Below are 13,118 nucleotides of genomic sequence, written 5' to 3' on the forward strand. Positions count from 1 at the left end.
GGATGTTCCTGATGATGGGTGAAACTAGAACTAGGGGGCATAGTCTTAAAATAAGGGGCTGCTCTTTCAAAACTGAGATGAGGAGGAACTACTTCACTCAGAGGGTGGTAGGTCCATGGAATATGCTGCCCCAAAAAGCTGTAGAAGCTACATCATTACATAAATTTAAAACAGAAATAGACAGTTTCCTAGAAGTAAAGGGAATTAAGGGTTATGGGGAGCGGGCAGGAATTTGGACATGAGTCTAGGTTCAGATCGGTCATGGCTCTGTGGGTAGCGGAGCGGGCCCAGGGGCCGTGTAGCCTGATCCTGCTCCTATTTCGTGTGTCTAATTCTGTTAGATTCAGGAGATGGTTCTGTGATAGTGGATTGGCGGTTAGGATCAGATCAGCCATGATCTTATTGAATGGCGGAGCAGGCTCGAGGGGCCGATTGGCCTACTCCTGCTCCTATTTCTTATGTTCTTATTGGCCCCCTTGCTAGGGCACTGGATGACCTCTGGTACTAGCTACCCTCTGCAACCTCTCCCAAGTGGTCATTCGTCATAGGTGGGCTTCTGAGAATGAGTATCAGTTATTCAACCTTGGGAAACATCACAGCAATGCCAAATCTTGTTGGATAGTGATCAGGAACTGGAACCATAGAATCACAGAATGATACAGCACCGAAGGAGGCCATTCGGCCCATCATGCCTGTGCCGGCTCTTTGGTAGAGCTAACCCTGGGTGATTTCTTTCCTCCCTCCTGCAATACAGGAACAGTATTTTGAAGAAGAGCCAGGGGGGTTCTTTCCAGTATCTTGGTCAATATTTATCCCTCAACCAACATAACTAAAAAAAAAAACATTATGTGGTCATTATCACATTGCTGTTTGTGGGACCTTGCTGTGTGCAAATTGACTGCTGCATTTCCTACGTTACTAAAGCGACTACACCTCAAAAAAAATACTTCATTGGCTGTAAAGTGCATGGAATGTCCTGAGGTTGTGAAAGACACTGTTATAAACACCAGACTTTCTAATTGTGTAGGTCTACCTGTTTGCTGAGGCGCTGGTGGACGGGGGTGTTAAGATGGGAATGCCGTATGACTTGTCGAAGAAGCTTGTCGCTCAGACGCTGCTGGTAGGTGACACAACGTCAGTCATTGTCGAATTGAAGTTGTCTGCTCCCTCGCGTTAGTGGGTAAATTCACGGCTTGCTATGAGTTATACAGACAAGGGGAGTCCCAGGTTCAGCCCCTGGTCTGAACGGAGTTACTTGATCTCAGCCAAGGCAGTGATAGAGGCTCTACAATGGTCTCAACGATCCTGGGTTAGGGATGGATTATATCAATCCCTCCTGATCAATAAACAGTGCCTCTTCGATTGTGAGGACAGGATTGGGTTCAACTGTGATGCCCCCTGCAGTCCAATATCCTGCTGATGCACACCGTTCAGACTTGCATACAAGGAGTGTCCAGCTGGGTGAAGCACCAGAGAGTGGCTGGTGTCGGTGTAACCACACCCCAGCAATGAGTCGGTGACTTCAGGAAAGGAGGGGAGAAAAAAAACTGGTGTTGATAAACTTATCTGCATGGAGCTGCCAAATGCAGCTTGGGGTGGGTGGGGGTGCGGGGGCAGGAGAGAGAGAAAGGGACACCCCCTGTTAGTGGGAAGAGAGGAAGAGACGCATGTTCCTAGCTGATGGGAATAGGGAGAGAGAGAGAGACAGACACCCGGGATTGACAGTCGGGGTCAGGTGACAGAGTGGGAATGTGTCTTGCCTTCACTTGGCAACTGCCGTGGGTGGTACATTTGAAATCGGCGGTCCGTGTGCAATAGTTTAAGCGCAGACCCGTGTCTTGTCACTGATGCAACATTCCTCAGGGTGACCCCTAAACCAAATACAGCTTGTGATTGTAGCCCTTGACAAAAATTTAGTGAATCTCCCATAATGTTGCACATGGGGAGCAAAGACCAAGTATAATCTTCAGTAGATAATTAGACCAGGGCGCGCAGACTTAATTCAATTTCCATCTTACATTCTGTCCTTATTTTTACCTAATACTTTGATTTGATATAGTTAAATAGCAAAACTTACTGCAATTTGGGAAGCAAAGAGGTAGAGTTGATTGAATCAAAGGAGTTTCTGATTGGGCAGAAACATGGCAAATGCACTATAATGTGGATAAATGTGAGGTTATCCACTTTGGTGGCAAAAACAGGAAGGCAGATTATTATTTGAATGGCAATAGATTGGGAGAAGGAGAAGTGCAAAGAAACCTGGGTGTCCTTGTGCACCAGTCGCTGAAGGTAAGCATGCAGGTGCAGCAGGCGGTTAAGAAGGCAAATGGTATGTTGGCCTTTGTAGCAAGAGGGTTCGAGTACAGGAACAAGGATGTCTTGCTGCAGTTGTACAGGGCCTTGGTGAGACCACACCTTGAGTATTGTGTGCAGTTTTGGTCGCCTTATCTGAGGAAGGACGTTCTTGCCATGGAAGGAGTGCAGCGAAGATTCACCAGGCTGATACCTGGGATGGCAGGAATGACGTATGAGGAGAGATTGTGTCGATTGGGCTTATACTCGCTGGAGTTTAGAAGATTGAGAGGGGAATCTCATCGAAACCTATAAAATTCTGTCAGGCCTGGACCGACTAGATGTTGGAAGGATGTTCCCGATGGTCGGGGAGTCCAGAACCAGGGGTCATAGTCTAAGGATAAGGTGTAGGACATTTAGGACTGAAATGAGGAGGAATTTCTTCACCCAGAGAGTGGTGAACCTGTGGAATTCTCTGCCACAGAGGGCGGTGGAGGCCAGTTCATTAAATATATTCAAGAAAGAGTTGGATATATTTCTTAAGGCTAAAGGGATCGAGGAATATGGGGAGAAGGTAGGGACAGGGTACTGAATTTGGATGATCAGCCATGATCTCATTGAATGGCGGAGCAGGCTCGAAGGGCCGAATGGCCTACTCCTATCTTCTATGTTTCTTCATTATAGGCTGAAGAGCTGGGAGACGCCTGTAATATATACAATATTAATATTTTATATAATAAATGTTATTGTAATAAAGTATATTTCAAGCATTTCTTTTTTTCTGTTTGTGTGATACCTTTTCCTCAGGGAGCTGCCAAGATGATCCTGGAGACCGGGGACCACCCGGGAAAACTGAAGAGCGACGCGTGCACACCGGGCGGGACGACCATCTACGGCCTGTACGAGCTGGAGAAGGGCAACCTACGCAGCACCGTGATGAATGCCGTCGAAGCTGCGACGAACCGGGCGCGCGAGCTGGGCAAAAACTAGTCACCGCGACGGTGGAAGGCACAGTGGCGGCAGGGAATGCTCCAGAACCATTCTGTAATTCCCTGAGCTTTACAATGTTCGTCATCGGTTTCTAGGGCCCAGGAGGGATTAACGAGGGGGTGTAATCTAGTTCAGGAGTTCATCTGAGGCTCGAGGCGCATCTGAAATCCAACATTAAAATATAAACTTCATAAACCATCCGATCCCGTGTAACCATTGAGGAACTGGGTGGTGCAGAGGGCTTTTCATCTGTGGGGCCTGACTTGGAAAGAAGGACTGCTCTGTTTGCTGGGTGTAACGGTCCTGCGTAAAATGAATTGGGGCGGAATTACATCGAATATACAGCACAGAAACCGGCCATTCGGCCCAACCAGTCCATGCCGGCGTTTATGCTCCACTCGAGCCTTTATGCTTCACTCAACCCACTCCTTCAGAGGTCACGTGTGGGGAAAATTGTCCAACTGGTGCAGTGGGAAGCAGCATTCTGAGGTACAGGCTGGGCACATTGTTGGGACAGTGTGGCGGGAGCTTCACTCTCAATCTAACGAGTCACTTTGGTCAGCTTTTGTCAACAACCAGTGGGCATTCATGGTCATTCTTGTGAGCCCTGGTTGTGTATGAGCACTTCACAATCGCTTGGGTGTTACACTGGTTGAGCTTTTAGTTTGATTATCAGTGTAAATGCTGCACAGGAACACTTGGATTTACAGTACATTAGTTTAAAGAACAAGGCCCTTGCATGGTCTTGACAGAAATTTACCTCCTGGGTGATGACACCTTGCCCCTTACTGAAGCCTCCCCATCTGGTTATACCTTCCAATACCTGCCTAAATTCCCAACTGTCCAGCCTTTGGCCCTCCATTCACCACAATACTTCTGCAGCTACCGGTCTGTTCAATCACACCCTCACCTCCACCTTTAATGCCTGTGTCCCCAGTAAAGCTCTAACTCTCTCCACCCCGGCCGTTCCCCTTGGTACAACCACCATCTTCACTCCCTTAAGTCCAAGGAACGCAGATTTGAATATTTATGGCACACAACTGGTTTAGCCGTTCATCGCCAGATCTGGCTGGACCACATCAAGCACTTTCGGACCCTGCTCTCTGCCAAAACTGCTCACTACTCCAGGGTCATCCTGGAATGCAAAGCTAACCCCCAGCTTCTTTTCTCCACTACCAACCATCTCCTTAAAATGCTCTCCCCTGCCCCCTCCATCCTCATCTAACAAGAAGTACGAGGATCTAATGGACTTGTTTGTCACTAAGATTGAGACCATCCGCTCCGCTGCATCCTTCCCTTCTGCCATCCAAGGTTCCCCCCTGCCCTAGCCCTGAACTCTCATCTTTATCTAGCTTCTCTCCGATCTCCCCTCCGAGTTCATCTTATCCAATGACATCTACCTCCTGCTCTCTCGACCCTGTTCCCACTAAATTACTGACCACCCAACGTCCCTTCCTGGCCCCAATGTTAGCTGATATTGTAAACGGTTCCCTCTCCTCAGGCACTGTTCCTCCTCCCTTTCAGACCTGCTGTTTTCACCCTGAAAAAAAAAACAACCTTGACCCCTCTGTCCTTGCAAACTACCACCTCATCTTCAACCTACCTTTCCTCCCCAAAGTCCTTGAATATGTTGTTCCCGCTTAAATCTGTGCCCATCTTTTCCTCAACTCCATGCCTATCTTTCTCACAACTCCATGCTTGAACCCCTCCTGCAGCACTGAAATTACTTTAATCAAAGTCACAAATGGCATCCTGTGTGACTGTGACCGTGGTGCATTATCCCTCCTCATCCTTCTCGACCTGTCTTCAGCCTTTGACAAATTTGACCACACCATCCTTCTCCACCGCCTCTCCCCCATTGTCTAGCTGAGTGGGACTGCCATCTCCTGGTTCCACTCTTATTTATCCAGTTGTAGCCAGAGAATCTCCTGCAATGGCTTCTGCTCCCGCTCCTGCACTGTCACCTCTGGAGTCCCGCAAGGATCTAGCCTTAGCCCCCACTATCCCTCATCTACATGCTGCTTGGCGACATCATTCCAAACACAACACCAGGTTCCACATGTACGTTGACGACACCCAGCTCTACCTCACCACCACCTCTCTCAACCCTCCACTGCCTCTGTGTTGTCAGACTGCTTGTTCAACATTCAATGATGAGCTGAAATTTAGTCAAATTAAACATTGGGAAGACTGAAGTCATTTTCTTGGTGCCCTCCCCCCGCCACAAACTCCATTCCTGGCCACTGTCTCAGGCTGAACCAGACTGTGCTCAACCTTGACATCCTATTTGATCCCGAGCCTGGTTTCTGACCCCATATGTTTACCATCAACAAGACCGCCGATTTCCACCATCGTACTATCCACCCCTGTCTCCGCCCATCTGCTGCTGAAAGTCCCGTTCACTTATCATCCCTGTGCTTGCTGCACTGTAGGGTTTCTCTTAATAGGTCCATAAGATCAAGAATCAACCGAGATACTAAAATGGTTTTAAACACTAAGTAATTTTATTGACATTAAGACACAGCAGTTTTTCCAGTTGGAGATGTCATACTGCCTTATTCTGCGGAACACAATTCAGAATCGAGGAAAATTGGGTCCTTGTTCTGGGAGAGTAGTGGTTAATTCTTTGTTGACATCTTCCTCGAATGGCGCTTGTGGTCTCCTGAAAATCACTGCAGTCTTTTCTTCCTGAGTCTGTTGCTGGGCACAACAGGCTGTTGCTTCTTTTCATTTCCCACAGTTCAGCAAAGCTGCTGTCCTTGGTTATATTTCCTGATCTTTCGCTGTTGGCAAAATAAGTAAGTGTCCTTGAACAGTACAGCTGGTTCCAGTCAATCTGCCATACGTGCGTTCTCAAGGCAGCTAGAGCTCTAAACAATTCCATGATGCGTTTTGATTTTGATCAATTGGTGTTTCGTTATAACCGATCCGTACCTCGGTAAGCGATCCATCCCAAATTAGTCTACCTGTAATTTTGTTTCGATTGCATTGGCTGCACAAGAGTTATTCTTCCTTTGCTGTTCATACTTTAATCTATTATTCCCTTTTACCTAGTATTTAACCTGCTATTCTAAGGTTTCAAGTCTATTCCTTTATCCATCTCAAGGTTCCCGGGCGAGCATCTACCCTGACAGTTCCCATAGGCTTTATTTAGTCCTTCTCAAGAGTAGACACCAAATATTCCATATTAAGAAGCTTAGAATTCTTCAGTACATTGACTCCCGGTCCACCAACAACGCAATTTAAAAATTCTCATCCTTGTGTTCAAATCCATCCATGCCTCGCCTCTCCCCTCCCTATCTCTGTAACCTCCTCCAGCCCTACAACGCTCCAAGAACTCTGTCACAGAGTCATACGGCACAGAAGGAGACCATTCGGCCCATCGAGTCTGTTGTGTATGTACCTTTAAGAGAATAACTGGTCTCAGACTGCAGTACCGGCAATGACCACCCCTGTATAAAAGGCGCTAGCGAGCCTCTGTTGTTTCAGTTTCACTATTGACTTCCATCAGTAAAGACTTGTTTTGTTCAACTCCTGCTGTCCGTGTCTCAATCATTCACGGGCATAATACTGGCGACGAGCAGATACGAGCCTACCTACAGTCTGCACCACCTCCTGGGATCCATTCCTACAGCGAAGTGAGCAGAGGTCGAGGCCAGAAAGAAAAGAAAGTAAGAGGCAGTAGAAACAGGCGTCGACCGTGGGCATCCGCCCCTGGGTTTGCAGAGTTGAAGATTGCTGGAGAAGCTGTCGGAAGTGGGGCCTGGTTCCTGTCGACGGTGCTTCAGCTATTCGGGCTGGTGGCAGGTAGTGCACTGATCTTTCCTGGGCTGCGGCAGTCGCGAACTCGAGCGGGTGGTTTGCAACGGGGCCGAGCAGCGTTGTCGGGAAGAAGAGAGAGGGTGGGGCACACAGGGCGTGGCCGGTGCTACGAAGCCGGGCTGCGTATAGACCCGCGAAGAGGGAGGCAAGAATCCCACAGTGATGTTCCACGACGGGAAAATAATTTTAAAAAAAAGAAATATTAAACGCGCAAGAAACCGCGAGGAGCTGCAGGTTGCAACAGCGGGGAAGAAGGCAAAGCGCGGGAGGCGCCATTTTGTTAAATCAGGGAAGAAGGCAAAGCGCGGGAGGCGCCATTTTAGATTTGCAAGATGCCGAAGACTGGCTGTATCACTGCTTTTGATAATACAATAGAGGACTGGACCACGTATGTGGAAAGAGTCGAGGTATATTTCGAGGCAAACGAAATAGTGGAGGAGAAAAAGGCATCGATACTGCTAAACGTAATGGGCGCTAGAACGTACGGCCTATTGCAGAACCTGATTACTCCAGCCAAACCGAAGGCGAAGAGTTTTAACGAAATTGTTGCTGTCCTACAGGAACACCTAAACCCTGCACTGCTGTTGATAGCAGAAATATTTAAATTCCACAGGAGAACTCAGCATAAAGATGAGAGCAATGCTGAGTACCTTACGGAACTACGCAAGCTATCAAAGCACTGCCAGTTCGGAGCAGGACTGGCAGATACCCTACGGGACAAATTTGTCTGTGGACTCCGGAGTGAAGGAACACAGAAGAAGTTACTCGCAGAGAAAGAGCTGACGCTAGATAAGGCTTTCAGCGTGGCAGTATCGTATGAAGCAGCAGCCAGGGGAGCTGCAGAAATTCAACAAAAACCACAGGAATACGGCACCCACGAAATGACACGGGGATTTGCAAAATGTTATCGCTGCGGCAGAACTAACCATGACCAGAAGGACTGCTGGTCCAAAGACAAAATATGCAGGCAATGCGGGAAGATGGGACACATTGCACGAGTTTGCAGGTCTGGGAAGAAGACCAGCGACAACAAAAAGGCTACTAAGGAACCGTACAAGAAAGTACAAAAGATGACGGACAGTAGTTCCGAAGACCAAATGAGCGATAGTGAATCCGGGAACAGGAGACTAAGCTGTCTCAAACTTCACAATGTAATCGCAAAAGAGGATCACCGAACCATTTGGGTCACCCTCACGATAGCAGGGTCCCAAGTTAAAATGGAATTGGATACAGGATCAGCGCTAACCGTCATGAATCGACGAGACTACGAGCAGCTATTTTCACACATACCCTTGAGAGAGACATCCATCGTCTTGACGACGTATACGGTGCAAAAAGTATACCCCAGAGGAAAAATAAGGGTGCCTGTCGAATACAACGGCAAGGAAATACGGAAATTGTATCTCTACATACTGCCAAATGGTGGACCACCGTTATTGGGACGGGAATGGATCAGGAAGATAAACTTAGATTGGCACTCCATTCATGCAATGACGGTGGACGGCAAAAAAGATGAAGACGTCACTCCTGGACGATTGTCAACAATCTTAGCTAACGCCAAAGAGGTATTTCAACAAGAACTGGGCACGCTTAAAGGCGTAACTGCCTCGATAAAAATAGAAGAGAATGCAGTTCCCAAGTTTTTCAAAGCAAGACCGGTACCATATGCAATTCGCCCAGCCATCGAGGCAGAGCTGGAGAATCTGGAGAAGGCAGGCGTGTTGTCTAAGGTCGACTGGAGCGAGTGGGCGACACCCATCGTTCCTGTCATGAAGAAAACGTTAAGCAATAAGTCCGGGGAGCCAAGGAAGATTCGCATCTGTGGGGATTTCAAGGTGACGGTGAACCCAGTCCTTCACACAGTACAATATCCTCTTCCAAGGATAGAAGACATCTTTGTCTCACTGTCTGGAGGGAAGCGTTTTACAAAAATTGATCTAGCACAAGCATATTTGCAGATGGAGGTTGAAGAGTCCTCTAGGAAGTATCTCACGATAAACACTCACAAAGGTCTTTACCAGTATCATCGATTGGTATTCGGAGTAGCATCGGCTCCGGCGATATGGCAAAGAGCGATGGAACAAGTCCTGCAAGGGATTCCGGGGACTCAGTGTTACTTGGACGACATCCTTGTGACGGGTGAAGATGACAGTGAACACCTTAACAACCTAGAACAGGTGCTCACTAGACTACGGGAACATGGGCTGCGAGCCAACCGCCCCAAGTGCGAATTTTTTAAGAAACAGATACCATATTGTGGCCATGTGATTGATGAAGAGGGGTTACATAAGTCCCCTGACAAAATTGAAGCGGTTGTTAAGGCCCCAGCGCCTGAAAATGTGTCGCAACTGAGGTCATTCCTCGGATTGGTGAATTACTATCATAAGTTTTTGCCGAATTTGTCGACAATTCTGCACCCACTGAACGCCCTGCTACGAACGGGGGTAGCATGGAAATGGAGCGATGATTGTAAGCGGGCCTTTCAGAAGAGTAAGGACTTAATCACTTCAAGGGAAGTATTGGCTCACTACAACCCAGCACTGCCGATCAGACTGGCGTGTGATGCGTCTCCCTACGGCATTGGGGCGGTACTGTCACATAAATTCCTTGATGGTTTAGAGAGGCCGATAGCTTTTGCGTCACGCTCGTTAACTTCTGCCGAGCGTAACTACGCCCAGATTGACAGAGAGGCCCTCAGCCTAGTGTGGGGGGTGAAGAAGTTCAATCACTACCTGCACGGTCAAAAATTTACTCTACTAACCGATCATCAACCTCTTGTCTCCATTTTCAACCCTCAGAAGGGCGTACCGATAATGACAGCACAACGGCTGCAGAGGTGGTCCCTTTTCCTAGGGGCACACCAATATGACATCGAGTACAAAGGAACTAAACAGCATGGAAATGCTGATGGATTGTCACGCCTACCGTTGCCGACGGTGGAAGAAGAAGACCTTGCAGTGGATCCAATGGAGTTATTCCACTCGACCATAGTCGAATGTCTCCCTGTGACGAATGCAAACATAGAAAAGGAAACACGGAATGACCCGACACTATCACGGGTCTATGATTTAACGGTGAAGGGATGGCCAGCACATGGCGAACCACTGCTGCCAGCATTCTCGCCGAGAAGAGAACAGCTGTCAGTGTGCAGAGGAACCTTGATGTGTGGATCCAGAGTAGTAATTCCACCTAAGTTGATGGATAGAGTGCTCAGTGAGCTTCATGAGGGTCATCTGGGTGGGGTAAAAATGAAGAACTTAGCCAGAGCATTTGTGTGGTGGCCGGGAATCGATAGAGAAATTGAAGAGATGACCAAGAGCTGTGCAGGATGCCAGAAGGTCCAAAATGCCCCACCACAAGCTCCTCTGCATCCATGGGAGTGGCCCTCATCTCCATGGCAAAGGGTGCACATTGATTTTGCTGGTCCCTTCATGGACTCGATGTTTTTAATTGCGGTGGATGCACATTCAAAGTGGCCAGAGGTAATAAAAATGTCCTCAACCACCACGGAAAAAACTATCACAGTTTTACGAACCATATTCGCCAGGAATGGGCTGCCTGAACAGATTTGCTCTGACAATGGACCACAGTTTGTGTCTGAAGAGTTCCGGAGGTTCTTAAAGAACAATGGTGTTAAGCATTACACATCTGCCCCATATCATCCAGCCACTAATGGATTGGCCGAGAGGTTTGTCCAAATATTTAAGAAGGCTATCAAGGCAATGTGTAATGAAGATATATCCCTACAACACAAGGTGGACAACTTCTTGTTTGCCTACCGGAATGCGACACATGCAGTTACCAACCAAACTCCAGCCATGATGTTCTTCAATCGAAGACTACGATGCTGCTTGGATTTGGTTAAGCCAAACGTCCGAAGAGATGTGGAGAACAGGCAGTTTCAGAATATGAATGAAAGGCCGACCAGGAGTTTTAAGATAGGTCAACCAGTTTTGGCCCGGGACTACCGCACTGAGAAATGGCAGCCAGGAACGATTTGTACACGACAAGGACCTCTCATGTACACCGTGGACGTTGGGGAGAGCATTGTAAGACGCCATGCTGACCAGATTCTAGAGTCACTGGAAAACGTCAACTCCACACCACAACCTGATACACCTGGTAATGAAATCGACGTTCCAATTGCAGCTACCGCAGAACCGGTAATATTGGAAGCAGATGAACCAAACAACGACATTGATCCCGACTCAACATTGCCAGAAGAACCTGATACCCCAAAGAGGCGTTATCCAGACAGAATCAGGGAGCCTCCTCAAAGACTGAACTTATAATTGCTTAAACTTAACCAATGTATCTAGCAACCGTAATTGTGATTGTAATTAGTTATCATTTAGTTGTTAAATGAACGTTATGTACTGTTTATCTAAAAGGGGAGGAATTGTTGTGTATGTACCTTTAAGAGAATAACTGGTCTCAGACTGCAGTACCGGCAGTGACCACCCCTGTATAAAAGGCGCTAGCGAGCCTCTGTTGTTTCAGTTTCACTATTGACTTCCATCAGTAAAGACTTGTTTTGTTCAACTCCTGCTGTCCGTGTCTCAATCATTCACGGACGTAATAGAGTCCGTGCCGGCTCTCTGTAGAGCAATCCAGTGAGTCCCATTCACTCTATCCCCGTAGTCCTACAAATTTATTTCCCTCAAGTGCCTATCCAGTCTCCCCTTGAAAGCATTGAGTGTGTCCGCTTCCACCACTTCTGTCGGCAGCGAATTCCAGGTCCTCACCACTCGCTGTGTAAAAATCATTTTCCTCACATCCCCCCTGTATCTCTTGCCCAAAACCTTAAATCTGTGTCCCCTAGTCCTTGTATCATCAACTAGTGGGAACAGCCTTTCCTCATCTAGCCTATCCAAACCCGTCATAATCTTGTACACCTATATCAAATCACCGCTCAACCTCCTTTGCTCTAATGAAAACAAATCCAGCTTCTCCAACCTGTCCTTGTAGCTAAGATCCCCCATCCCCGGAACCATTCTGGTAAATCTCCTCTGCACCCTCTCGAGGGCCTTCACATCCTTCCTAAAGTGTGGTGACCAGAACTGGACGCAATACTCCAGTTGTGGCCTAACCAGCGCTATTATAAAGTGTTCCTACAACTCTGGCCTCTTGTCCATCCCCCATCTCCTTTGTCCCACCATTGGCGGCCATGCCTTCAATTGTCTAGGCCCTAATCTCTGGAATTCACTTGCTCACTCTCCTTTTTTAAAACGCTCCTTAAAACCTACTTCTTTGACCAAGCTTCACGTCACTTGTCCTAATATCGCCTTCTTTGGCTTGGTGTCAAATTTCTGTCTGATTACGCTCCCATGAAGCGCCTTGGGATGTTTTACTATGTTAAAAGTATTTTCTAAATACACATTTTTATAAGAAAAGTCAGTGATTATTAAAAGCCATCAAAGCTCATCCCTCTATCTGATTCTATTTTAACTATCCTTACTGTTTCTCTTTCGAGTCCCTTACTCGCCGGATTATTCCAAATGCTGATCATTCTTTGAGTAAAAACAGTTTTTCCGGATATTATACTAAATTTATTTTTTGCTCATTTTCATTTATCTCCTCTAGTCTTTCTTCATGTAGTCCAAAGTAATATTCCGAATTTACGTTATCATTCAGGACTGAGATGAGAAGAGATTTCTTCACACACGGTGGTGAATCTTTGGAATTCTCTACCCCAGAGGGCTGTGGAGGCTCAGTCATTGGGTATATTCAAAACAGAGATCGATGGATTTCTGACTAGTAAGGGCATCAAGGGATATGGCGATAGGGCCGGTGAATGGAATTGAGGCAGAAGATCAGCCATGATCTCATTGAATGGCGGAGCAGGCTCGAAGGGCCGAATGGCCGACTCCTGCTCCTATTTCTTATGTTCTTATGTACCCCTTTTCCCACATATCCAAGACATCACTGAGCAAACGTCAGTACAGCAGCCAAATACCACCTGTTATGGTTTAACCCTGCAATATATTTTGAAAACTATAATCTTTAAAATGTTT

The 13,118-nt window shown here is 47.2% G+C and overlaps 1 protein-coding gene across 1 annotated transcript in view; it reads left to right on the forward strand.

Moving 5' to 3' along the window:
* pycr3 (pyrroline-5-carboxylate reductase 3) overlaps positions 1-6,813 on the forward strand; it is a 28,654-nt gene extending 21,841 nt beyond the window's left edge. The window contains exons 5-6 of the mRNA XM_085987369.1: positions 1,028-1,120; positions 3,100-6,813. Coding sequence (XP_085843495.1) covers positions 1,028-1,120; positions 3,100-3,282 — 276 coding nt within the window. The 3' untranslated portion in view covers positions 3,283-6,813. The remainder of the gene's footprint in view (positions 1-1,027; positions 1,121-3,099) is intronic.
* The last annotated feature ends 6,305 nt before the right edge of the window (positions 6,814-13,118 follow it).

Source organism: Somniosus microcephalus, chromosome 5 (assembly GCF_052327205.1).
Source record: "Somniosus microcephalus isolate GS21.2 chromosome 5, FLI_Smic_1.0, whole genome shotgun sequence".
NCBI lineage: Eukaryota > Metazoa > Chordata > Chondrichthyes > Squaliformes > Somniosidae > Somniosus > Somniosus microcephalus.